The sequence below is a fragment of the Dryobates pubescens genome, chromosome 28 (assembly GCF_014839835.1).
Source record: "Dryobates pubescens isolate bDryPub1 chromosome 28, bDryPub1.pri, whole genome shotgun sequence".
Classification (NCBI taxonomy): domain Eukaryota; kingdom Metazoa; phylum Chordata; class Aves; order Piciformes; family Picidae; genus Dryobates; species Dryobates pubescens.
This window is the reverse complement of record NC_071639.1, coordinates 3179183-3206421: the sequence shown is the minus strand read 5'-3', so window position 1 is coordinate 3206421 and position 27239 is coordinate 3179183. Positions and strand designations below refer to the sequence as shown.

The following is a 27239-nucleotide window of genomic DNA, read 5'->3' as shown; positions in this document are numbered from 1 at the left end:
CAAGAGGACACAGTCTCAAGCTGTGCCAGGGGAGGTTCAGACTGGATGTTAGGAAGAAATTCTACACAGAGAGAGTGATTGCCCATTGGAATGGGCTGCCCAGGGAGGTGGTGGAGTCACCATCACTGGAGGTATCATAGTATCAGTCAGGGTTGGAAGGGACCACAAGGATCAGCTAGTTCCAACCCCCTGCCATGGGCAGGGACACCCCACACTAGATCAGGCTGGCCAGAGCCTCATCCAGCTTAAACACCTCCAGGGATGGGGCCTCAACCACCTCCCTGGACAACCCATTCCAGGGCTTCACCACTCTCATGGGGAAGAACTTCCTCCTCCCCTCCAGCCTGAATCTCCCCACCTCCAGCTTCATTCCATTCCCCCTAGTCCTATCACTCCCTGAGATCCTGAGCAGTCCCTCCCCAGCCTTCTGGTAGCCCCCTTCAGATACTGGAAGGCCACAATGAGGTCACCTCAGAGCCTTCTCTTCTCCAGACTGAACAGCCCCAACTCCTTCAGTCTGTCCTCACAGCAGAGCAGCTCCAGCCCTCTGCTCATCCTCCTGGCCCTTCTCTGGACACCTTCCAGCACCTCCAGATCCCTCTTGTCATAGGGGCTCCAGAACTGGAGGCAGTACTCCAGGTGGGGTCTCAGCAGAGCTGAGCAGAGGGGGAGAATCCCCTCCCTGGCCCTGCTGGCCACACTTCTCTTGCTGCAGCCCAGGCTCTGCTTGGCTCTCTGGGCTGCAAGTGCACACTGAGAGCTCCTGCTGAGCTTCTCCTCCCCCAGCACCCCCAAGTCTCTCTCCTCAGGGCTGCTTTCCAGCCAGTCCCTGCCCAGCCTGGATTTGTGCCTGGGATTGCCAGGGTGTTTAGGAGGAGACTTGATAGGGTGCTTAGTGCCATGGTTTAGTTGATTAGGTGGTGTTGGATGATAGGTTGGACGTGATGACCTTGAAGGTCTCTTCCAACCTGGTCTATTCTTTCTATTCTATTCTATTCTATTTCTCTTCTCTCTTCTCTTCTCTTCCCTTCTCTTCCCTTCTCTTCTCTTCTCTTCTCTTCTCTTCTCTTCTCTTCTCTTCTCTTCTCTTCTCTTCTCTTCTCTTCTCTTCTCTTCTCTTCTCTTCTCTTCTCTTCTCTTCTCTTCTCTTCTCTTCTCTTCTCTTCTCTTCTCTTCTCTTCTCTTCTCTTCTCTTCTCTTCTCTTCTCTCTTCTCTTCCTGCCTGCATGGATCTGCCTGCCCCTTTCCAGCACACACACACAGCACTGAGGACACCGCTTCCAAAGGAAGAAAGCTCCAGAAAAAAATTACAGCTTTATCATTATTTTTATTGGCTTCATTTAGATTCCTTTAGCCAATTTATTTATTAAACTTATTAAACATGCCAGCAACTTAATAAAGCATGACAGCTATTTGTCATAAGGAATGAGAAACAGCTGTCATGCTTTATCTTAGAGGTCTTTTCTAACAGAAATAATTCTAGGATAACAAAAATATGATGTCATTTTCTTCCCCCTCCCCACCTAAATTGATGCAAATGATAGAGCAAGTGGATTTTTCCCCCCCCTCTGTCAGTTTAATTCACAAATACATGATTGAAGACTATGAATTATATTGTTTGGGGCCTTTTTTCTTGGTTTTTCATGCAGAATATGAATTGGAACTGCAGTTTCAATGCTATGCCTAGATAGACCTAGCTGCTTCTTAGGGCAGAATTGTCTGGAAAGAGCTTATTCACATTTTAGACACAGAATTACTGAGTGCTTCTTGCCAGAGTGCAGCCCCTCATGAGCAGCTCCCCTGGAGTCCCCAGCACATGACTTTTCACTTCTCAGGGTCAGACCAGAAGATGATAAAGTAATTAAGACTCCTGAGGGGGCTGGGTATGGAGAAAGTTCAGCTGCTGCCTCCATACTCCTAGAAGGCAACTGAATAAACTCATCTGAGCAGGGCAGGGAGGACAGCAGTAGAAGTCAGACATGAGATGGAAGTAGCAGTGTGGCCCCAGAGTGAGTCCCTCTGCTGCAACTCACACTTCACAGAATCACAGAACTGTTTTGGTTGGGAGAGACCTCCAGGATCATCCAGGCCAACCATCAACCCAGCCCCACCATGGCCACTAAACCATGACCCACAGTGCCATGGCCACAGGTTTCTTGAACACCTCCAGGGATGGGGACTCCACCACCTCCCTGGGCAGCCTCTCCCAATGTCTGACATACAGATGAAGGTGAAGCAGCAGTTTCTTTTGTTTGATTTTTTATTGGAAAGCATCCAGTGAAGCATTTCCTTCAGGAGGAACTGCATACAACTTACTTTACCCTGCTGGCCTCCCTACATGCACAAGAAGGCAGATTAAGAATTTACTCTGCAATGAACTGTACCAAAAGAAGTGAACCCTATCAAAAGCAGCATGGAAAGCAGGTAAGGAGAGGTGATTCTGCCACTCTGCTCTGTGCTCCTGAAGCACTGTGTCCAGCTATGGGACCCCAAACACAAGAAGGGCATGGACCTCCTGCACAGGGTCCAGAGGAGGCCACAAAGATGATCAGAGGGCTGGAGCATCTCTCCTATGAAGACAGGCTGAGAGAGTTGGGGCAGTGCAGCCTGGAGAAGAGAAGGGAGACCATAAAGCTGCATTTCAATATCTGAAGGGGACCTACAGGAAGGCTGCAGAGGGACTGTTTAGAAGGGATTGAAGTGATAGGATGAGGGGCAATGGTTTGAAACTGGAGCAGGGGAGATTTAGGTTGGACATCAGGAGGAAGCTCTTCACTATGAGGGTGGTGAAATACTGGAACAGGCTGCCCAGGGATGTGGTTGAGGCCCCATCCCTGAAGAAAATCAAGGTCAAACTTGCTTGGGCCCAGAGCAACCTGCTCTAGTTGGAGGTGTCCCTGCTGATTGCAGGGGGTTGGACAAGATGACCTTTGAGGGTCCCTTCCAACCTGATGCATTCTGTGATTCTTGGATATATGTTCATTTATCAGAAGAAAAAGCAATACATGCAAGCCCCTACTGAAGATCTTGACTCCACCTGACAAGCCAAGTTCTTACCTGCACACTGCCCTGCAGCACAGAGCAGCCCAAGATTACTGTTAGACATCCTGGTTGCCTGCACTGCTGTAACTTCCCCCTGTTCTCAGCTCTGGGGAGGCCACACCTTGAGTGTTGTGTCCAGTTTTGGTCACCTCAATACAAGAGAGATGTGGAGGTGCTGGAGCCAGTGTGGAGGAGGGCAAGGAAGCTGTGAAGGGCCTGGAGAATAAATCTGATGAAGAGCAACTGAAGGAGCTGGGGATGGTTAGTGTGAAACAGAGGAGGCTGAGGGGAGACCTCACTGCTGTCTATAACTACCTGGAAGGAGGTTGTGGAGAGGCTGCTGCTGGTCTCTCCTCACAGGTAATTAGTGACAGAACAAGAGGGAACAGTCTCAGACTGCAACAGGGCAGGTTTAGCCTGGACATCAGGAAAAACTTCTCACAGGAGGAGTGGTCAGATGTTGGAATGAGCTGCCCAGGGAGGTGGTGGAGTCACCAACCCTGGATGAGTTCAAAGGTTGTTTAAATGCGATGCTGGGGAGATGGTTTATGGGTGAACCTTGTAGAGCAGGGTTAATGGTTGGACTGGAGGCTCCCAGGGCTTTTTTTCCAACCTGAATGATTCCATGATTCTATGAATCCAAAGCTATACACTTTGCAGCAGCTGAGTCTCTCTCACAAGCCACTGAATACCCTAACTGAAGAAAGCAAGAGTTCTCATGAGGTAATCTCATTGTGAGCCATCTGGCCCTTCAGAGGTGGCAACCCTAATTTATTTCACTGTAATGAAATCCACCAGCAGCAAAGTAGCAAAAGTCAAACTACAGCATCCCTGATCATCCTACTACACAAACCAAAAGAACATTTGCTTTCTCTTGGGACAAAATCCAAAACTACAGCTCCTCCTGTTCTGAATTTAATCTAACACAGACACACAAAAAAGCTAGAATATAAATAAATAAAACAGAAATAGACTTTAAAATAGAATCATAGAACTGGTAGGGTTGGAAGGGACCTCAAGGATCAGCCAGTCCCAACCCCCCTGCCATGGGCAGGGACACCTCACACCACAGCAGGTTGCTCACAGCCACCTCCAGCCTGGCTGCAAACACCTCCAGGCAGGAGGCTGCCACCACCTCCCTGGGCAACCTGTGCCAGGCTCTCACCACCCTCCTGGGGAACAACTTCTTCCTCACATCCAAACTCAATCTCCCCATTTCTAGTTCTACTCCATTCCCCCCAGTCCTATCCCTCCCTGACAGCCTCAAAAGTCCCTCCCCAGCTTTCTTGGAGCCCCCTGCAGGTACTGGAAGGCCACAATTAGGTCTCCTCAGAGCCTTCTCTTCTCCAGACTGAACAGCCCCAACTCCCTCAGTGTGTCCTCACAGGAGAGGTGTTCCAGCCCCCTGCTCATCCTCATGGCCCTTCTCTGGACATGCTCCAAGCAGGAACCTTTCCCAGGTTGGCACAAGGTGAGCTGTGCCGACACGAAGGGCCCGGGCGCAGAGCGCGGCGCCGCACGGCCGCGCAGCCCCGCCAAGCCGCTTTCCCTAATCCGAGGCTGCCCTAATGCAAAGCTCAGCAGTGATGGATGGAGTCATTAGTGCTGCAGTTACCAGCACCCCAGCCAGGTGCCAGGACATATGGTTTACCAGCTGTTCCAGCAGAAAGCTCTATTCTGCGCAGCGCGCCGGGGGCCGCCTCAACCGGACATCGCTAAGACACTGCAAATCGTCCTGGGCTTCGGGGAGCCACAGTGCTTCCCAGCTCGGGAGGCTGTTAAACACAGCCTGATTATGCACAAAACCCCATGCCTCTGATAGCCCAATTAGAGCCACAGAACAAATGCTGGCCAGCACACGGCTCTCTGCAGCCTTTGTGTACCCAAAGGCTATCTGTTCTGCTCAGCTCATTCTGCTTCTCCGCCATCTGAGCAAAGAAACGAAGTTTCCAACAAGGGAAGCTTTCTCCACATAGAAAGCTCCACATTAAATGGGCAAACAGGGACACACTCTCCCCTCCCCATTTCCCCCCACCTCATTTCCCCCCACCTCACTTCCCCCATGTTTTCAGGCTTCAAAATGCCCTGTGGGCACTGTTCTGCCAAATATGTAATACTTCACACATATCCATCCTGTGCATGGGATTAATGCACAGGAGTGACTTGTTTGCAAGGTTATTTACTGACAGAACTCCACTGGAATGTGTGGTGGGGTCTCACAGGAGACAGAAAATAAAGCTCAGAGCATTAACAGGGGTCCTATTTGTACTAATTCAGCAAGCCCATGTGCACAAAGCAGCAAGGTGCATCTCGAGGTGGTAACAGAGCCCCTCAGTTTAGGAAAGATGTTGAGCTGCTGGAAGATGTCCAGAGAAGGGCAACAAAGTTGGGGAGGGGTTTGGAGCACAGCCCTGTGAGGAAAGGCTGAGGGAGCTGGGGTTGCTTAGCCTGGAGAAGAGGAGGCTCAGGGGAGACCTCATTGCTATCTACAACTCCCTGAAGGAAGGTTGTAGCCAGGTGGGGGTTGGTCTCTTCTCCCAGGCAACCAGCACCAGAACAAGAGGACACAGCTTCAAGCTGCACCAGGGGAGGTTTAGGCTGGAGGTTAGGAAGAAACTCTTCCCAGCAAGAGAGATTGGCCATTGGAATGTGCTGCCCAGGGAGGTGGTGGAGTCCCCATCCCTGGAGGTGTTTAGGAAGAGACTGGATGAGGCACTTGGTGCCATGGTTTAGTTGATTAGATGGTGTTGGGTGATAGGTTGGACTTGATGATCTCAAAGGTCTTTTCCAAGCAGGTTAATTCTACTCTATTCTAAAAGGGGTCCTATTTATACTAATTCAGCAAGCCCATGTGCACAAAGCAGCAAGGTGCATCTCGAGCTGATAACAGAGCCTGGAGACCACACTGCCTCAGGTCTCACCATCTTTCTTCATAGGGGAGATGTTCAAGCCCATTCATCATCCTCACAGCCTTCTGCTGGACTCTCTCCAGCAGGTCCCTGTCTCTCTTGAATTGGGTAGCCCAAAATTTGATACAGCCTTCCAGGAGTGGTTTCACCAGGGCAGAGTAAAGGGGGAGGAGAACCTCCCTCAGCCTGCTGGCTACACTCTTCTTGATGCACCCCCATCTTTTAAACTAAAACATCCACATATGTATGTTGACTTCCTGCAAGAGAGAACTGTTTGGCAAGAACTTCTACTGTGTCCACAAGTTATGGTTGGAAGAGCCCTCTAATTCCTAAGATAGAGCACAGAATCTTAGAATGCACCCAAGTACAGCAAATGGCAAAGTTCTGTTATCACCTCGAGTCCTACCAAACAACCCAGCTGCTTCAGTGGCACCAAGCTACAGCTGCTGGTGTGAGACACAGGACTCTGCCCTGGTGAGGCTGCATCTGGAGTATTGCATCCAGTTCTGGGCCCCTCAGGTCAAGAAGGACCTGAAGGAACTGCTAAGAGTCCAACACAGAGCCACAAAGATGATTAAAGGAGTGGAACATCTTCCTTATGAGGAGAGCCTGAGGGAGCTGAGGGCTCTTGAGCTTGGATAGGAGGAACCTGAGAGGTGACCTCATTCATGTTGATAAAGATGCAAAGGGTGAGTGCCAAGAGGCTGGAGCCAGGCTCTGCTGGGGGATGCCCAATGCCAGCACAAGGGGCAGTGGTGGAAGCTGAGGCAGAGAAAGTGCCATGGAAAAATGAGGAAGCATTTTTCCCTGTGAGGGTGACAGAACCCTGGAACAGGCTGCCCAGGGGGGTTGTGGAGTCTCCCTCTCTGGAAACCTCACAAGAAACCTGCCTGGAGGTGTTCCTGTGTGATCTGCTCTAGGTGATCCTGCTCTGGCAGGGGGGTTGGATTGGATGATCTCTGGAGGTCCCTTCCAGCCCCTGGCATTGAATGAAATTTTAAGAGAAGAGGGGAAATAACAAGAAAAAACAACCAATCAACCAAACAAACCCACAACAACCAAACCCCCAGAGCATTACATCCAGGAGGGCAAAAGAAGATCATCCCCACCTAAACTGAATGTAGCTCAGAACCACCATCAATGCTCACTTAAAACAAAAACAAAGGACTCTGAAACTCATCCAGAGTTTGCTGATGACTGAATCCTTCAGCTCACAACTGTAATAGGTTCAGGAGCAGATGAGGTTGAAAAGGTGAAGAAGAACAAGGTTTGAGAGCTGCATCGCTGCCCTGCTCCCACACCTGCTGCTGTTCACTGACTCACAAAAGGTGTGCTCACATCACCTTGTTCAACCAGTTCAATCTCTGCCTGAGCAAATATTTGTTTCATATTAATGCAGCTGCAGCTCCTAAAGACTTCTGTTATCTTTAGAGCTCCTCTTTCAATGCCAGAGCTCTGACCGTCCCACACCTTGGTCCAGTGGGGCTGCAAAATGCAGGGGAGGAGGAAAGGAGCTGTGAAAGGGGACAAGACACCAGATACAACCTGCAAACAAACAAGAGCAGAACCTTCAGCCATGGGAGTCAGGAGAAGATCAACTCAATGTTAATTCCTATCTGTCTGAAATGTTTACAAGTGTCCTTTGATGGAAAAGGAGCTGGTGAGAAGCCTGTCACTGCAGCAGCAGACACAAAGCTATGTGCACTTAATTATATATACACTGAGAGAAACACCAGTATGGAAACGTGCACACACACAGATCATCTCCCAGAGGAACAGGAAGGTTACACAGAACTCAACAAGGAGATGTGCTACCAAGATCCACTTTTACTTCTGGGACAGCAAAGTGCCCTTGCAGCCAAGAGAGCCAATGGCATCCGGGGGTGCATCAAGAAGAGTGGGGCCAGCAGGGCTAGGGAGGCTCTCTTCCTGATCTACTCTGCCCTGGTGAGACCATACCCGGAGTACTGTGCCTAGTTTTGGGCTCCCCAATTCAACAGAGGCAAGGATCTCTCTGCACAAAGCTCTGCTGCCCCACACTGCACCTTGGATCTCTCTGCACAAAGCTCTGCTGCCCCACACTGCACCTTGGATCTCTCTGCACAAAGCTCTGCTGCCCCACACTGCACCTTGGATCTCTCTGCACAAAGCTCTGCTGTGCCACACTGCACCTTGGATCTCTCTGCACAAAGCTCTGCTGCCCCACACTGCACCTTGGATCTCTCTGCACAAAGCTCTGCTGCCCCACACTGCACCTTGGATCTCTCTGCACAAAGCTCTGCTGCCCCACACTGCACCTTGGATCTCTCTGCACAAAGCTCTGCTGTGCCACACTGCACCTTGGATCTCTCTGCACAAAGCTCTGCTGTGCCACACTGCACCTTGGATCTCTCTGCACAAAGCTCTGCTGTGCCACACTGCACCTTGGATCTCTCTGCACAAAGCTCTGCTGTGCCACACTGCACCTTGGATCTCTCTGCACAAAGCTCTGCTGTGCCACACTGCACCTTGGATCACTCTGCACAAAGCTCTGCTGCCCCACACTGCACCTTGGATCTCTCTGCACAAAGCTCTGCTGCCCCACACTGCACCTTGGATCTCTCTGCACAAAGCTCTGCTGCCCCACACTGCACCTTGGATCTCTCTGCACAAAGCTCTGCTGTGCCACACTGCACCTTGGATCTCTCTGCACAAAGCTCTGCTGTGCCACACTGCACCTTGGATCTCTCTGCACAAAGCTCTGCTGTGCCACACTGCACCTTGGATCTCTCTGCACAAAGCTCTGCTGTGCCACACTGCACCTTGGATCTCTCTGCACAAAGCTCTGCTGTGCCACACTGCACCTTGGATCTCTCTGCACAAAGCTCTGCTGCGCCACACTGCACCTTGGATCTCTCTGCACAAAGCTCTGCTGCCCCACACTGCACCTTGGATCTCTCTGCACAAAGCTCTGCTGTGCCACACTGCACCTTGGATCTCTCTGCACTAAGCTCTGCTGTGCCACACTGCACCTTGGATCTCTCTGCACAAAGCTCTACTGCCCCACACTGCACCTTGGATCTCTCTGCACAAAGCTCTGCTGTGCCACACTGCACCTTGGATCTCTCTGCACAAAGCTCTGCTGTGCCACACTGCACCTTGGATCACTCTGCACAAAGCTCTGCTGTGCCACACTGCACCTTGGATCTCTCTGCACAAAGCTCTGCTGTGCCACACTGCACCTTGGATCTCTCTGCACAAAGCTCTGCTGCCCCACACTGCACCTTGGATCTCTCTGCACAAAGCTCTGCTGTGCCACACTGCACCTTGGATCTCTCTGCACATAGCTCTGCTGTGCCACACTGCACCTTGGATCTCTCTGCACAAAGCTCTGCTGTGCCACACTGCACCTTGGATCTCTCTGCACAAAGCTCTGCTGCCCCACACTGCACCTTGGATCTCTCTGCACAAAGCTCTGCTGTGCCACACTGCACCTTGGATCTCTCTGCACAAAGCTCTGCTGCCCCACACTGCACCTTGGATCTCTCTGCACAAAGCTCTGCTGCCCCACACTGCACCTTGGATCTCTCTGCACTAAGCTCTGCTGCCCCACACTGCACCTTGGATCTCTCTGCACAAAGCTCTGCTGTGCCACACTGCACCTTGGATCTCTCTGCACAAAGCTCTGCTGCCCCACACTGCACCTTGGATCTCTCTGCACATAGCTCTGCTGCCCCACACTGCACCTTGGATCACTCTGCACAAAGCTCTGCTGCCCCACACTGCACCTTGGATCTCTCTGCACAAAGCTCTGCTGCCCCACACTGCACCTTGGATCTCTCTGCACATAGCTCTGCTGCCCCACACTGCACCTTGGATCTCTCTGCACAAAGCTCTGCTGTGCCACACTGCACCTTGGATCTCTCTGCACATAGCTCTGCTGCCCCACACTGCACCTTGGATCTCTCTGCACAAAGCTCTGCTGCCCCACACTGCACCTTGGATCTCTCTGCACATAGCTCTGCTGCCCCACACTGCACCTTGGATCTCTCTGCACAAAGCTCTGCTGTGCCACACTGCACCTTGGATCTCTCTGCACAGAGCTCTGCTGTGCCACACTGCACCTTGGATCTCTCTGCACAAAGCTCTGCTGTGCCACACTGCACCTTGGATCTCTCTGCACAAAGCTCTGCTGTGCCACACTGCACCTTGGATCTCTCTGCACAAAGCTCTGCTGTGCCACACTGCACCTTGGATCACTCTGCACAAAGCTCTGCTGTGCCACACTGCACCTTGGATCTCTCTGCACAAAGCTCTGCTGCCCCACACTGCACCTTGGATCTCTCTGCACAAAGCTCTGCTGTGCCACACTGCACCTTGGATCTCTCTGCACAAAGCTCTGCTGTGCCACACTGCACCTTGGATCTCTCTGCACAAAGCTCTGCTGTGCCACACTGCACCTTGGATCTCTCTGCACAAAGCTCTGCTGCCCCACACTGCACCTTGGATCTCTCTGCACAAAGCTCTGCTGCCCCACACTGCACCTTGGATCACTCTGCACAAAGCTCTGCTGCCCCACACTGCACCTTGGATCTCTCTGCACAAAGCTCTGCTGCGCCACACTGCACCTTGGATCTCTCTGCACAAAGCTCTGCTGTGCCACACTGCACCTTGGATCTCTCTGCACAAAGCTCTGCTGTGCCACACTGCACCTTGGATCTCTCTGCACAAAGCTCTGCTGTGCCACACTGCACCTTGGATCTCTCTGCACAAAGCTCTGCTGTGCCACACTGCACCTTGGATCTCTCTGCACAAAGCTCTGCTGTGCCACACTGCACCTTGGATCTCTCTGCACAAAGCTCTGCTGTGCCACACTGCACCTTGGATCTCTCTACACAAAGCTCTGCTGTGCCACACTGCACCCTGGATCTCTCCTCCTCAAAGAATTTGTTTTCATAGCAAACTTTGCTGCTTTTTCTTTTCCCAAGGAAGTATCTTTTCTCTTTCAATAAGGACATAACCAAAAGCTATTTTCTCTAACCCACAGTACTTGCAGAGTGCCTTATTCCCTACCTTGCCCCCCCTTCATTCTTCATTTTTGCCCTTTTTTGTATTATTTTATTTCTTTCCATTGGCCCTTTTTTTTTGTTAGGAGAAAAATACATTCCTGGAATGTTTCAGCTCAGGGCTCTCAAAACCAATTACTTAGGCATTTGATTTGATCTGCTGGTTCTTCCTTTCTGGGTATTGGGGCTTTATGAATCTCTGGTTTGGTCAAAGGTTAAGGCAAAGCTTTTCCAAGCCTCACTCCAGAGCCTCACAAAGCCCATATGTATCCAGCCCAGGTCTTAAGCAGAAGGATAACTTCAGTATTAGCTGTGCACACCAGCAGTGATTTGTTCTCCTGCCTAAGGAAGAGAACTCAGAGGGGAAAAGTTGCTGATCCACACTTCTGTGGAGCAAGCAGGATGAGGGAAGAAGAAAGTAATTGGGTCAGCCTTAAATTGGTGACAATTTGGCACTCCTAAAGGGAAAACAAGAAGGGGAAGAGGAGTTCAAGTGTATAATTTTAGAAGCAAGGTACCTTCAAGAATATTAAGGCACTTGACAAGCACAAGCTAGCAGAATTGTACCCTCAAAGGGAACTTACCTTTCATTACCACAACTGTGAGCCACACACACATAAAAGAAAGAACCCAACCACCCATGAAGTATATGGAGGGACAAAACAGGTATCCTCAGTTGCTCTGGCTACAAAACTGAAGGAAGGTTGTAGCCAGGTGGGTTTTGGTCTCTTCTCCCAGGCACCCAGCACCAGAACAAGAGGACACAGTCTTAAACTGCACCAGGGGAGGTTTAGGCTGGATGTTAGGAAGAAGTTCTTCATAGAAAGAGAGATTGGCCACTGGAATGTGCTGCCCAGGGAGGTGGTGGAGTCACCATCCCTGGAGGTGTTGAGGAAGAGACTGGATGAGGCACTTAGTGCCATGGTTTAGTTGATTAGATGGTGTTGGATAATACTTTGGACTTGATGATCTCAAAGGTCTTTTCCAACCTGGCTTATTCTATTCTATTCTATTCTATTCTATTCTATTCTATTCTATTCTATTCTATTCTATTCTATTCTAGCTGGGCTGCTCAGGGTATGAAAGTTATAAAGGACAACCTGTCAGAGTTGTCTGACTGTGGAGTGAGCAATGGGGAAGATTCAACATTGAGGTGCTGGAGTGTATCCAGGGAAAGGCAATGGAGGGGCTGAAGGGTCTGGAGAACAGAGCTGGTGAGGAGCAGCTGAGGGAACTGGGGGTGTTTAGTTTGGAGAAGAGAAGGCTGAGGGGAGACCTCATTGCTCTCTACAGCTCCCTGAAAGGAGGCTGCAGTGAGGTGGGGTTGGTTCTCTTCTCCCTCGGATCAGGTGATAGAAGGAGAGGAAATGGCCTAAAATGGTGCCAGGGGAGGGTTAGGTTGGAGATGAGGAAATATTTCTTCACTGCAGGAGTGGTCAGGGATTGGAACATGGCACTTTGGGACATGGTTTAATGGCCATGGTGGTGCTGGGTTGATGGTTGAACTGGATGATCTCGGAGGCCTTTTCCAACCAAAACAATTCTATGGTTTCCAGCTGGCTGCCTGCATCAGGCTGTGCTGACCCATGATCAGCTGGAAGTGGTGCCTCACAGGCCTGCAGGAATGCTCCTCCCATCGCTGCACTCCTGCCTTTGAGATAGCCAAACCTGGCTCGGTTCCACTGTGTACTGTGTGCTCTCTGTTTGACAAGCCTGGAAGCAAACTCCTCTTCCTCACTGAACACATTATCCATCTGCTTAATTTAAACTACTCCAAATTAAATCACTCAGGTTCTTAGTCAAAGGCATGGAGTACAAATCATTCCCCATTGCTCTGCCTTCTGCCTCCGTGCAGCGCAGCCACTGCCACATTCGTGCTCCTGCTTTAATCTTGTGCCACAGCCAGAGACTTAGCAGGCTGGAGCCTTTTTTCCTAATCTCATTCCACCTTTTTAAAAACCCAGTTAAAATCTGAAGTTCATCACATGCCTACATGCAGCTGGTTACTCATGGTTAGTCAGCTCCACTCGCTATTAAGAGGAGAATCAAACAGATTGAAGCAACTGATTTTAGTTCCTTTTCAAGCGCAGCGTTTGCCAAAAGCCAGATATTTTAAAGCCCTGATTGTACTTCAATCCAAAGCACAATGTCTCCCATAAAGAATATCCTTTACAGTCCTGAAAACCTAACAGAAATACACATGCAAACCCCAAAGAATGAAGGTTTAAAGGGCGTATTTAGAAGCCATTCCAAAGGGAGTGTGGGTGCTGAAGGTTTCGGTATGTATAAAGGGACACAGAGCTAGAGGAGGTTTAATAAAGGTTTATCAATATCTGAGGGCTGGGGGTCAGGAGGGAGGGGACAGGCTCTGCTCTCTTGCTCCCTGGGGTAGGACAAGGAGCAATGGATGCAAGCTGCAGCATAGGAGGTTCCACCTCAACACAAGGAGGAACTTCTTTACTGCAAGGGTCACAGAGCACTGGAGCAGGCTCCTTAGTACCATAGTATCAGTCAGGGTTGGAAAGGACCACAAGGATCATCTAGTTCCAACCCCCCTGCCATGGGCAGGGACACCTCACACTAGATCAGCCTGGCCAGAGCCTCATCCAGCCTGGGCTTCAACACCTCCAGGGATGGCGCCCTAACCACCTCCCTGGACAACCCAGTCCAGGGCTTCACCACTCTCATGGGGAAGAACTTCCTCCTCACCTCCAGCCTGAATCTCCCCACCTCCAGCTTCATTCCATTCCCCCTAGTCCTATCACTCCCTGAGATCCTGAGCAGTCCCTCCCCAGCCTTCTTGGAGCCCCCTTCAGATACTGGAAGGCCACAATTAGGTCACCTCAGAGCCTTCTCTTCTCCAGACTAAACCCCAACTCCCTCAGTCTGTCCTCACAGGAGAGGTGCTCCAGGCCTCTACTCATCCTCATGGCCCTTCTCTGGACACCTTCCAGCCCCTCCAGATCCCTCTTGTAATAGGGGCTCCAGAACTGGAGGCAGTACTCCAGGTGGGGGGTTGTGGAGTCTCCTTCCCTGGAGACTTTCAAGGCCCTGTCTGGATGTGTTCCTGTGTGACCTGAGCTACATTGTATGGTCCTGCTCTGGTGGGGGGGGGGTTGGATTGGATGATCTCTTTGGGTCCCTTCCAACCCCTGACATCCTGTGATGCTGTGCCCAATCCTCCTGACTGCTCACACCAGTTGTTCTCATTTTTAATGCAAGCTTTTCCAGCATTACACAAAAGTGATGACGAGTTTCTCCATTTCAACTGTATTTGAACTAAACATTTTGCATGCAGAAGGGGGAGGGAAAAAATAAAAACAAAGCCTTAGGAATATCAACACTTCACCTCCAGAAAGCAGCTTGTTCTCTAGCCAAATAGACTTGCATGAGTTGGCCTTACCTGGAGCCACAGCTTGTTATTCACTGCATCTCTCCCTGTGGCAATGCATTGAAATGTAGCATTCTGCCCTGCGTTGACCTCTACATCCCCCAGCCTCAAGAAGTGTGGAGATTTGTCTGCAGAGAGGGAAAACAAAAAATTACCAATCAGGCTTCTGGCTTAAAAGAAAAAAAAACAAAAACAAGAAGAGGTGCCACAGCACCATTGTCATCCCTGCAGATGAATATTGTAACAACCTTTGCCTAAAGACCACAAACAGAAAGTGATTTGTTTCATCTCCGCTCCAGACGAGAGAAGGCTTTCAGTCCTTTTCCCTTCTCCCCCGCTGATTCTGCTAACTTTATTATAACTCATGTAGAACACAAAGTCTTTCAAAAATCAAAGCCCAGAGAAGGAGATCAAATGGCAGAACGTCAGCAGCTCTTTGCAAAGAATTATCCCCGAGCCCTTCTGATTGCGGGAAACTCATCGCGTCCAGCACAGCCCCAGCAGCTGCCCGCGGCTCAGGCAAGCACGGGGAGGCTGCTCACGTTAGCTGCAATGAAGCTTGGAGCTCTGCTGCTCTAGAATGGAATAGGATAGGATAGGATAGGATAGGATAGGATAGGATAGGATAGAATACAACTCAACACAACACAATAGACCAGGTTGGAAGAGACCTTCAAGATCATGGTATCCAACCTATCACCCAACACCATCTAATCAACTAAACCATAGCACCAAGCACCCCAGCCAGTCTCCTCCTGAACACCTCCAGTGATGGTGACTCCACCACCTCCCTGGGCAGCACATTCCAATGGGCAATCACTCTCTCTATGAAGAATTTCTTCCTAACCTCCAGCCTAAACCTCCCCTGGCACAGCTTGAGACTGTGTTTTGGTGCTAGGTGCCTGGGAGAAGAGACCAACCCCCACCTGGCTACAACCTCCCTTCAGGGAGTTGGAGAGAGCAAGAAGGTCTCCCCTGAGCCTCCTCTTCTGCAGGCTAAGCAACCCCAGCTCCCTCAGCCTCTCCTCACAGGGCTGTGCTCCAGACCCCTCCCCAGCTTTGTTGCCCTTCTCTGGACAACTTCCAGCAAGTCAACCTCCTTCCTAAACTGAGTTGCCCAGAATTGGACACAGTTCTCAAGGTGTGGCCTAACCAGTGCTGAGTACAGGGCAGAATGACCTCCCTGCTCCTGCTGGCCACACTCTTCCTGATGCAGGCCAGGATGCCATTGGCCTTCTTGGCCACCTGGGCACACTGCTGGCTCATGTTCAGCCAGCTGTCAACCAGTACCCCGACGTCCATTTCTGCCTGGCTGCTCTCAGCCACTCTGACCCCAGCCTGTAGCACTGCCTGGGGTTGTTGTGGCCAATGTGTAGAACCCTGCACTTGGATGTACTAAATCTCATGCCATTTACTACATGAAATCTTTTGTGCCACTGAACACAGAGCTTCAGGAGGCAACAAATCTGTTTTCTGTTCTGAGCAAGACCACAGGAAATCTCACCTGAAGTACGCAAACTTGAGCATAAAAGACTTCACTTCAAGATGAGGAGAAACTTCTTTACATTGAGGGTGCCAGAGCCCTGGAGCAGGCTGCCCAGAGAGGTTGTGGTGTCTCCTTCTGTGGAGACTTTCAAACCTAGCCTGGATGCTTTCCTGTGTGGAATACCCTAAGTGATTCTGCTTTTGGCAGGGAGGGTTGGACACACTGATTACTGGAGGTCCCTTCCAACCTGTAATACATTGTGATACTGTGAGTCCCCTTGGTGATCCTGCTTTTGGCAGGGGGGGTTGGACTCATTGATCACTGGAGCTCCCTTCCACCCTCTAACATCCTATGATTCTATGATTTATGAGACATAAGAAAGCTGACAGACAGATGTGAGCAATGGGTACCTTACTGAGCTCTCACTCAATCCCTTTCTCAAGAGCTACTGGGGAAAAAAGGGATTTGGATGTGGCACTTGAAGCCATGGTTGAGTAGTCATGAGGTGCTGGCTGACAGGTTGGACTTGATGATCTTTGAGGTCTTTTCCAACCTTATTGATTCTATGACAAAATGGCACTCAGAGTGTTATTTCTTTGTGCTTACTGGAAAGAATCTAAACCAAAAACAACACAGAGGGAAAAAAAACACCAACCCCCCCCAGGTTTAAGCATCAACAACAACAACAAAGAGCTTATCTGAATCCTGTATCGTGCTGATAATCAGCCCTCAGGGCCATACCTAAAGTGCCTTTTGTTTTGGCACCTCAAAAAATCAAAACACATAGGAGAAAAAGCAAAAAGAAGGAATGAAAGCCACAGAGTGAATTTGAGCAGAGCCTTGGCAAGCACAGGCAGCTGCCTTGGCTGAAAGAGGTTACTCACTCAAACACCCTGTAAGCTGGGCAGCCCCCCCCCCGGCAGCTCTGGTAGCAACAGGCTTGGGGGGCAGAAGAAAGCAGGGTGTGAGGCTGCCATTGTGACTTCATGATCTGGCATCGTTTGGGGAGTTTGGGAGGGGGTTGTGAGATCTGCTCAATTCAGGAAGCACTCAAAACGATGAGCCATAAGGTTCATTACAGCGGCATCACATTTCAGACAGGAGATGGGGCGGGGAAGATCAAGAGAGTTGAGCAGAACACAATCACCCCTGCCAACAAAAAAAGTGACAAAAAGTGACAAAAGTCCACGTTAAGATTTTTTTGTTTCCCTCACAACTTATTCTTTGTGGAGTGCTCTCATTACCACAGCTGCTGTTTGCATGCCTGCAACTCTTCCCCAGCGTTAAGCAGGGAAAAGGCAAACAGAAGTATCTGAAGTCTGGCCACAAAACAACAAAAGCCAAACCCTCAGCAGTTCAGTAGCCAGAAGCTTCTTTTTTTTCCCAACATTGTCTGAGTCTGTTTAAAGGGGGAGGGAAGGGGGGAGAAAAAAGAACAAGGGCATGAAATGTGATAAACCTCCTACTACAGGCATCTGTCAATTCAGTTCTCTTTACCCAGTGAGTGCACACACTCACATTAAAACCTGCCTTGATTACCTACACCAACTCTGAGAGGACTAAAAAGGCAAGGAAGAATTTCTGCTCTTTGTACTCCTCTATGCTTCAGGCAGACAAAGATTGTAGCCAGGTAAAGCGCTCTTGCCACACTACATTTTCCCCTGGAAGCTGCAACAAAAATGCTATTGAAGGAACAAAGAACATCAGTGATCAAGTGATGAAAACTCAGCAGTCTGCAGCAATATCAAATGTGTCCTGAAAAGGCAGAGAAAAATGCAGCTCTTAATCATTACTTACCACAAGGGTAACTCAGAACCTGGATGTCATCGATGGCAATGTAGCCATTTCTCCCATCTGAGACTTCAGCTTCAAATATTACCTGTCAAAATGAAAGAAGAAATGTTTACAGCACTCATTCCTACACAATTCCCACAGTGGCAAGCAGGGAGATACAAGACACATTGCCTTTTTCATTTACTTGAAGTCCCTACAAGGTTTGATGGCTGAAAGGAACAGATATTACTGACAGGAGTGCAGCTCCAGCTCCACAACTTGCTTTGGCTGTGCTGCTTGCAGCGCACCGGCAAAGCACCTTTATTATCTCAATTAACAGCAGACAGCTTCCACACTGCTACATGCATGCACATGATTCAGCTTGGAAAAACACCATCGCTTCCAGCCAGCTTCAACTTCCCAGCACACAGCTGATCAACCAGTTTGAGCAAAATTGATGTTCCTGGTGGGGTCACAGTACAGTCTCCAGCCTCCTGCAACCTTCTGCAGAGTAATTGCAGAAGAGAAAAGGCAGCAGCACAAAAACAGTGCAGCACTCCCCAGTGGCAATGGAAAGAGCAAGCCAGAGCTTGAGATTTATGCAGCAGCCCTTAACTTCATCCATTCTTGCAAGGCAATGGGGAAATCACTCTGCACGAAGGAAATGAAGGTATGGTCTTCACATCCAACTTCTTGGCCCACCTGTGCATAGAATCAGAGGACTGTTTTGGTTGGAAAAGTCCTCTAAGAGCATCCAGTCCAACCACCAACCCAACACCACCATGGCCATCAAACCATGTCCCAAAGTGCCACGGCCACAGCTCTCTGGAATACCTCCAGATGGGGACTCCACCACCTCCCTGGGCAGCCTGTGCCAATCCCTGACCACTCTTGCAGCGAAGAAATGTTTCCCAATATCCAACTTAAACCTCTCCAGGCACAATCTCAGGCCATTTCCACTCCCACCCAGCCTCAGCCTCCTTTCATGGAGCTGTAAAGAGCAATGAGGTCTCCCCTCAGCTTCCTCTTCTCCAGACTAAACAACCCCAGTTCCCAGCAACAACAGAAAAATGTCTCTTGGACTGCTCCAGAGCACAGAGCTGGCTATGCAACATAGATGGTACAGATGTGTTGGCATTGTCTGATCATTCCCTACCTCTTCTCCTTCCCTAGACACACCACACTGGCTGCAGTCTTTATTACAGAAGTTAAGAGTTTGTTTGCTGGACTTGGTAGACCTGAGACCAACCCAAGCAAGGGAACTACACTATTGCTGTCCACTAGTGCCCCAAGATACACCAGCTTGTATCAGCTTCATTTCTGTGGTGCACATTACTGTAGGTATCTAAGAAAAAATTATTTGCTGTAACAATAGTCAGGGATTGGCACAGGCTGCCCAGGGAGGTGGTGGAGTCACCATCCCTGGAGGTGGTCAAGAAATGTGTGGCCATGGCACTGTGGGACATGGCTTAGTGGGCCTTGTGGCATTTGGTTGATGGTTGGACTGGAGGATCTCAGAGGGCTTTTCCAACCCAAACAATTCTGTGATTCTATGGTTAATTAATTCCCATCCTCCAGGAGTAGGATGTAATCAAAAGAGAATGGAATGGAATGGAATGGAATGGAATGGAATGGAATGGAATGGAATAGACCAGACCAGACCAGACCAGACCAGGTTGGAAGAGACCTTCAAGATCATCGTGTCCAACCTATCATCCAACACCACCTAATCAACTAAACCATGCAACCAAGCACCCTATCAAGTCTCCTCCTAAACACCTCCAGGGATGGTGACTCCACCACCTCCCTGGGCAGCACATTCCAATGGGCAATCTCTCTCTCTCTATGAAGAATTTCTTCCTAACATCCAGCCTGAACCTCCCCTGATGCAGCTTGAGACTGTGTCCTCTTGTTCTGGTGCTGGTTGCCTGGGAGAAGAGACCAACCCCCACCTGTCCACAGCCTCCCTTCAGGTAGTTGTAGAGAGCACAGGAAAGAGTGGAACATGGACCTGATGGAACATGTCCAAATGAGAGCCATGGAGATGATCAGAGGGCTGGAACACCAAACCCCTGAGGACATGCTGGGGGAGCTGGGGTTGTTCAGCCTGGAGAAGAGAAGGCTCCAGGGAGACCTTAGAGTGGCCTTCCAGTATCTGAAGGGAGCTGCAAGAAGACTGCAGAGGGACTGTTTACAAAGGCCTGCAGTGACAGGACAAGGGGCAACAGTCTGAAAGGAGAGGAGATGTAGATTGGATGTTAGCAACAAGTGCTGTACCATGATCCTCGAGGTCTCTTCCAACCTTATTGTGATACTGTGATGAGGGTGGTGAAACACTGGAACAGGTTGCCCAGGGAGGTGGTTGAGGTCCCATGCCTGGAGATCCTCAAGGTCAGGCTTAACAAGGCTCTGAGCAACCTGATCTAGCGAGGGATGTTCCTGCTTATTGCAGGGAGGTTGCACAAGATGACCTTTGGAGGTCCCTTCCAACCCAAACCACTCTGTGCTTCTATGATCGTGGAGGATTACATGGATTTAGGAAGGGCAGGTCCTGCCTCTCCAACCTGATCTCCTTCTATGATCAGGTGACCCGTCTGGTGGACGTGGGGAGGCCTGTGGATGTAGTCTATCTGGACTTCAGCAAGGCCTTTGACACCGTCCCCCACAGTAAACTGCTGGCTAAGCTGTCAGCTCGTGGTTTGGACCACAACACTCTGTGCTGGGTTAGGAACTGGCTGGAGGCTGAGCCCAGAGAGTGGTGGTGAATGGTGCCACAGCCAGCTGGCAGCCAGGCACCAGTGGCGTCCCCCAGGGATCAGTGCTGGGCCCCATCCTCTTTAACATCTTCATTGATGATCTGGATGAGGGGGTTGAGTCAGTCATCAGCAAGTTTGCAGATGACACCAAGTTGGGAACAGATGTTAGTCAGTTAGAGGGTAGAAAGGCTCTGCAGAGGGTCCTTGACCGACTGGACAGATGGGCAGAGGCCAATGGGATGGCATTTAATAAGTCTAAGTGCTGGGTGCTGCACTTTGGCCACGGCAACCCCATGCAGAGCTACAGGCTGGGGTCAGAGTGGCTGGAGAGCTGCCAAACGGAGAGGGACCTGGGGGTGCTGATTGACACCCGCCTAAACATGAGCCAGCAGTGTGCCCAGGTGGCCAAGAAGGCCAATGGCATCCTGGCCTGTATTAGGAATAGTGTGGCCAGCAGGAGCAGGGAGGTCATTGTGCCCCTGTACTCTGCATTGGTTAGGCCACACCTTGAGTACTGTGTCCAGTTCTGGGCCCCTCAGTTTAGGAAGGACATCGAGACACTTGAACGTGTCCAGAGAAGGGCAACAAGGCTGGGGAGAGGCCTTGAGCACAAGCCCTATGAGGAGAGGCTGAGGGAGCTGGGATTGTTTAGCCTGGAGAAGAGAAGGATCAGAGGCGACCTCATTGCCCTCTACAACTACCTGAAGGGTGGTTGTAGACAGGAGGGGGTTGGTCTCTTCTCCCAGGCAACCAGCACCAGAACAAGGGGACACAGTCTCAAGTTGTGTCAGGGGAGGTTTAGACTCGAGGTGAGGAAAAAGTTCTTCACTGAGCGAGTCGTTCGTCATTGGAATGTGCTGCCCAGGGAGGTGGTGGAGTCACCGTCCCTGGAGGTGTTCAAGGGGAGATTGGACGTGGCGCTTGGTGCTATGATCTAGTTGTGAGGTCTGTTGGGACAGGTTGGACTTGATGATCCTTGGGGTCTCTTCCAACCTTAGTTACTGTGATACTGTGATACTGTGTGATAGGAGAAAAAGACATGAGACAGCCAAAACCCATCAAGAAACACCAAAATGTGAGAGACCCACAAAGTGTTATGGGGAGCAATGTTTATGAGGTAAGTAAAGGAAAAATGAAGTGATTAAAAAGACAGAGAGATGAGAGAGCTGAGATTTCACACACACAGCACTCCATTATTTTTTATTTACATTCATAATGGGTATAAACACAGCCATAAAACATTCACAACTGTAGGCACTGTTCAGCTACAGGCACAGCTCCATTAGCAAATTCTCATCAGGCTTTCATTTGGTAACATCTGTTCACAGCTGAAATGGGAAATGGAAATGGGGAGTGGGATAGGTGTAGGTGAAACCAGCAATTTAAAAGCCAGAGCAGGGCCTGAGGAAGTCCTTTCCCGCACACACACACACATACACAGACTGCTGAGCTCTTCCTCTCACCAGAGAAGCTTTATCCTAATCAGCCCCCAGTGCTTTGGGAGCAGATCCTGCTGCTAGCTGGAAGTGCTGCTCAGTTTACAACCCCAGGAAGAATGGCTTAGCCACTTCTCATTTCAGCTGGTAAAAAAAAACCCCATGCAGATGATCACTCTAGCCAGAAAACATTAGCTGCCTCTGCAGCTATAAATGTCCTTCCACTTATCACAATTTAATTGTGTGCTCATCTAGTGCTCTTCTGAGAGATGCTGGCTGCCTCTAATAGAGAGGAGAGGCTGTTTGCAGGGGATGAATCAGCCTTGCAAAGAGCAGGGCTGTGGAGACAGCTCTCCTGGCTGGTTTGTACCAGTGTCACCCCACTGAATGGAAAGTGGAAATGCTGAATAGCTCAGGTAATTCAAATGCCACTCAAGGGAATTCAGAGTTGACCCCTGAATTTTCCAGACAGTTCCAATGTGATGCTCAGTCCTCCCAATAAAGTGGCATCTCCTTGCTTATGAAGTGGCTGCATTCAGATGCTAATGAAGGTACAGTGTCAGAATTCCCTGAACTGGATGTGCTCTACACATTTAGCCATCCCTAATGCACCTCCTGTCTTTCTATCAGTCCATTTCCCCCCTAAACCCATGTAAGCTTCCAGTGAACACAGTCTCATTTGGCACAAGGTGTGGGTTTACCCCTGCCAGCATCAAGAGCCATTTCCATTTGTCTGGTTTGTACCTGGCCTCCTTTAATGACCCAATTCAGGGGCAAATTGACCCCAACTGTCTTGCTGCATTATTCACAACTTTGTAGACCTCTATTATATGTCCCCAAGTAATTCTGTCTCACATTTGAAGAGTCCCAGATTACTCAGCCTATCTTGTACAGAAGCCATTCCCTTTTCTCTGATTATCCTCCTCATCCTTCTCTCAAGCTCTAACTGAACTCACACTCTTTGAAGATAAGGAGAGCAGAGCTGGCACGCAGCAATCAAGATGTGAGTGACTCATCATTTGTAAAACAGCACAAGATCATTATCTAATTTATGCTTAACCACCCAGAACACTTTCTTTTGGCCTTTTCCTTTTTGACCCATCACTGGGCTCTAAGCTGACAACTTCATGGAGCCCACGGTGAGGGTCAATGGCAAGCCCCCAGTCCAGGGCTGTGAGTGTGAAAGGAGGGGTTTCTGCAGCCTGCATTGCTTTATCTCTTGTTATCTACACCAAAATATCCCTATTGTTTCAGTGCTCAAGCACTCACAGTTGGAGATGCTGTGACAGACCTTCTACAGCCCCTCACAACCATATATTGAGGCCTGTGTCCAGTTCTGGGCCTCTCAGTTTAGGAAAGATGTTGACTTGCTGGAAGATGTCCAGAAAAGGGCAACAAAGCTGGGGAGGGGTTTGGAGCAGAGGCCTTTGAGGAGAGGCTGAGGGAGCTGGGGTTGCTTAGTCTGGAGAAGAGGAGGCTCAGGGGAGACCTTCTTGCTCTCTACAACTCCCTGAATGGAGGTTGTAGCCAGGTGGGGGTTGGTCTCTTCTCCCAGGCAACCAGCACCAGAACAAGAGGACACAGTCTCAAGCTGTGCCAGGGCAGGTTTAGGCTGGATGTTAGGAAGAAGTTCTTCATAGAAAGAGAGATTGGCCATTGGAATGTGCTGCCCAGGGAGGTGGTGGAGTCACTATCACTGGAGGTTTTTAGGAAGGGACTGGATGGGGTGCTTGGTGCCGTGGTCTAGTAATGAGGTCTGTGGTGACAGGTTGGACTTGATGATCTTTGAGGTCTCTTCCAACCTTGGTGATTCTGTGATGCATCCATGGAACTATCTTTCTTCTCAAAGAATGGCAGCTTAGGTTCACTACAAGCTTTAGTAGTCATGGTCAAAAGCCCTTTGGAAATCCACCTAGACTGCATCAATCAGCTCAGCCTTATCCATAGGCTTCCTCATGCCTCTCAAAGGTCTCCATGGTTGAAGATGAACCATCTGACCTCCAACATACAGTAAAAAAGAGGGGGGAGAAAAACCCTAGGATTTGGAGGGGTTTGTGTATGCCAGGAACTGCAAAATAGCACACCCTTTGTTCTCATATCCCAGCTCTGAAATGCAGATGATGAAAAATCACTCTTCACCTAATACTATTCCAGAAAGAAAAGGTTGTGTAGTACTCAACAATATTAGAATGCAATGGAAAGAGCAGCAATTATTACAGCAGAGACCACTAAAGAGATTTCGGTTGCTGAAGTTTAATGCTTAAGGAATACTCAAAGCTTCCCATTTCCACACAGCCCTAACATTGCATCCCATAACGACCAAGAAGGCTAAGCCTCCACTTGCAGGACTACACAAAATATTTGACTTGAGGACTGGGCATACCAAATGTTTAACTCATAGAACCACAGAACTGGTTTGATTGGAAAAGGCCTCTAAGGTTACCTACTCCAACCACCAACACAGCACCGCCATCCCCACTAGACCACATCCCACGGTGCCACGGCCACACATCTCTTGAACACCTCCTGGGATGGGGACTCCACCACTTCCCTGGGCAGCCTCTTCCAACCCCTGACCACTCCTGCAGCAAAGAAATTGTTCCTAATCTCCAACCTCACCCTCTTCTGGCACAATTTCAGGCCATTTCCTCTCCTTCCATCACCTGATATCAGGGAGAAGAGCCCAACCCCCACCTCACTGCAACCTCCTTTCAGGGAGCTTTAGAGAGCAATGAGGTCTCCCCTCAGCCTCCTCTTCTCCAAACTGAACACCCCCAGTTCCCTCAGCACCCCTCATAAAACCTGTTCTTCAGACCCTGACTCTTGTCAGGATACACAATTTAGCCACCCTCCTAACGATCCCATTTGAGAGCCTGATCAGAATGAGCAATCCCAAAGGGCACAGTCAATGAAACGCAAAGGAAGGAGGGCAAACAACTCTGCAGCCCAAACCCTACCCTCAGTACACAATTCTCCCTAGGTTTTTGAGAAGCTCTTTCCTGGTAACCTCTACAGCACCCTCACCAAGCTGGGGATTGCCAACACACTTCCAGACCTTCCTTGTCCTCCCCTGAGCTTGCCCAGGTCTGACTCACAGCAGCAAAGAAGAGGAGAACCTCCCAGTGTTGACAGCAGGCCTGTCAGAGCAGCCTATATATGAAGCAAGCATTCATACCTCCATACATCAATTAGATAAAAGTGACTCCTAAAAGGCTTAGTTACACCAGGAATGGAGTGTTTCATCGACTGCTTTGTTCCCTGCAAGGCTCTAATACAAATCACCTGCCAGAGCTGAAAAGGAATTTGAGATGGAAATAGGGAAATAAGAAATAAAACTATCAGCTCACAACATGGTTTGTTTTTACCTTCAGCTATAGGAGGGCTTCTACTTGCTTCATTATCTGCAATCAAATTTGTCCAGAGATCAATTGCAGTGCTTGCTGAAGAGCAAACAGGAGGCATCAGCTCTGGGATAAATCACAGTACCAAAAGTGAAAATAAGAACAACTTCAATCAGAGGCCAGAACTGCTGAAAACTTTCACAGAATCATAAGATGACAGGGGATGGAAGGGACTGGTTCAGTGTGCCTGTCCTGATGGTGTGCAGTCTGATCTCTTTGTGACACCTCCTACATCATTTCAATTCAATTTGTGAACCAAATAAATGAGCAAACTTGCTGGGAACCAAAGGAAGCAGAGGAGTTAGGAAGAAGTTCTTCAGAGACAGAGAGATTGGCCACTGGAATGTGATGCCCAGGGAGGTGGTGGAGTCACCATCCCTGGAGGTGTTTAAAAAGAGCTTGGGTGAGGCTCCATGAGGGAACCAAAGGAAGCAGAAGAGTTAGGAAGTTAGGAGTTAGGAAGTTAGGAGTTAGGAAGAAGTTCTTCACAGACAGAGAGACTGGCCACTGGAATGTGCTGCCCAGGGAGGTGGGGGACTTACCATCACTGGAGGTGTTTAAGAAGAGCCTGGATGAGGCTCCATGAGGGACCCAAAGGAAGCAGAGGAGTTAGGAAGTTAGGAGTTAGGAAGAAGTTCTTCCCAGCAAGAGAGATTTGCCGTTGGAATTTGCTGTCCAGGGAGGTGGTGGAGTCACCATCCCTGGAGGTATTTAAGAAGAGCCTGGATGAGGCCCTTGGTGCCATGGTTTAGTTGATTAGATGGTGCTGGGTGATAGGTTGGACTCGATGATCTTGAAGGTCTTTTCCAACCTGCTTGATTCTGTAACTGCTGAGATCTATTAATTAACCTCACCAGATACAGAGCCTTAACATCATGAGAGCATAAAACCAAACTTTTAAATTGTTTAGCTGTCTTCTGCTTCATACACATTTCCTTCTCTCTTCTAAATGTCTGCAAAAGCACAGAAAGGGTGACTCAAGCTTTCAAACTATGTAGGTGTGGTGCTGGGGGGCACAGGTAAGTGGTGACCTGGCAGTGCTGAGTTAATGGCTAAACTTGATGCTCTTAAAGGTCTCTTCCAACCCAAAGAGTTAAAGGACACAGTTCCATGATTCTATGACTCCAGATATACTCTAATCTAGTATTTGCACGAGAGCTGGTTAAGAAAACCAGCACAGAGGAGCAATGAAATAACTTTTGTCAGGAGCAGGTGTCCCTGACCTCAGCACTGGTGAGGCCATAACTTGAGGCCTGGGTTTGGTTCTGGAGCTCTCACTACAAGAAGGACATTGAGGTGCTGGAGCAGGCCCACAGAAGGGCAACCAAGCTGGGGAAGGGTCTGGAGAACAGGGCTGGGGAGGAGCAGCTGAGGGAGCTGGGGGTGTTTAGTGTGGAGAAGAGGAGGGCTGAGAGGAGATCTCATTGCTCTCTACAACTCCCTGGAAGGAGGTTGGAGCCAGGTGAATAGAATAGATAGAATGAAATTGCCTGAAATTGTGCCAGGGGAGGGTGAGGTTGTAGATGAAGAGAAATGTCTTTGCTGCAAGAGTGGTCAGGGATCGGAAGAGGCTGCCCAGGGAGGTGGTGGAGTCCCCATCCCTGGAGGTGTTCAAGAAACCTGTGGCCATGGCACTTGGGGACATGGTTAAGTGGGGATGGTGGTGATGGGTTGATGGTTGGACTCAATGACCTTAGAAGTCTTTTCCAACCAAAACAATTCTGTAATTTCATGAAAGCCATGAAGAGCCAGACCAGATGTACATGAAACACTAACACATCCCACCCAGTTCCAAGCCCCTAGCTCTATAGAGTAGAATAGAGTAGAATAGAATAGAATAGAATAGAATAGAATAGAATAGAATAGAATAGAATAGAATAGAATAGAATAGAATAGAATAGAATAGAATAGAATAGAATAGAATAGAATGGAATAGAATGGAATAGAATGGAATGGAATAGAATAAACCAGGTTGGAAGAGACCTTCAAGATCATCATGT

The 27239-nt window shown here is 49.4% G+C and overlaps 1 protein-coding gene across 1 annotated transcript in view; it reads right to left on the bottom strand.

Annotated features, from left to right (window-relative positions):
• PTPRK (protein tyrosine phosphatase receptor type K) overlaps positions 1-27239 on the bottom strand; it is a 536009-nt gene that overhangs the window by 297957 nt on the left and 210813 nt on the right. The window contains exons 4-5 of the mRNA XM_054174148.1: positions 17671-17752; positions 14400-14515 (exon numbers count right to left, since the gene is read on the bottom strand). Of these exons, the coding sequence (XP_054030123.1) occupies positions 14400-14515; positions 17671-17752 (198 nt within the window). The remainder of the gene's footprint in view (positions 1-14399; positions 14516-17670; positions 17753-27239) is intronic.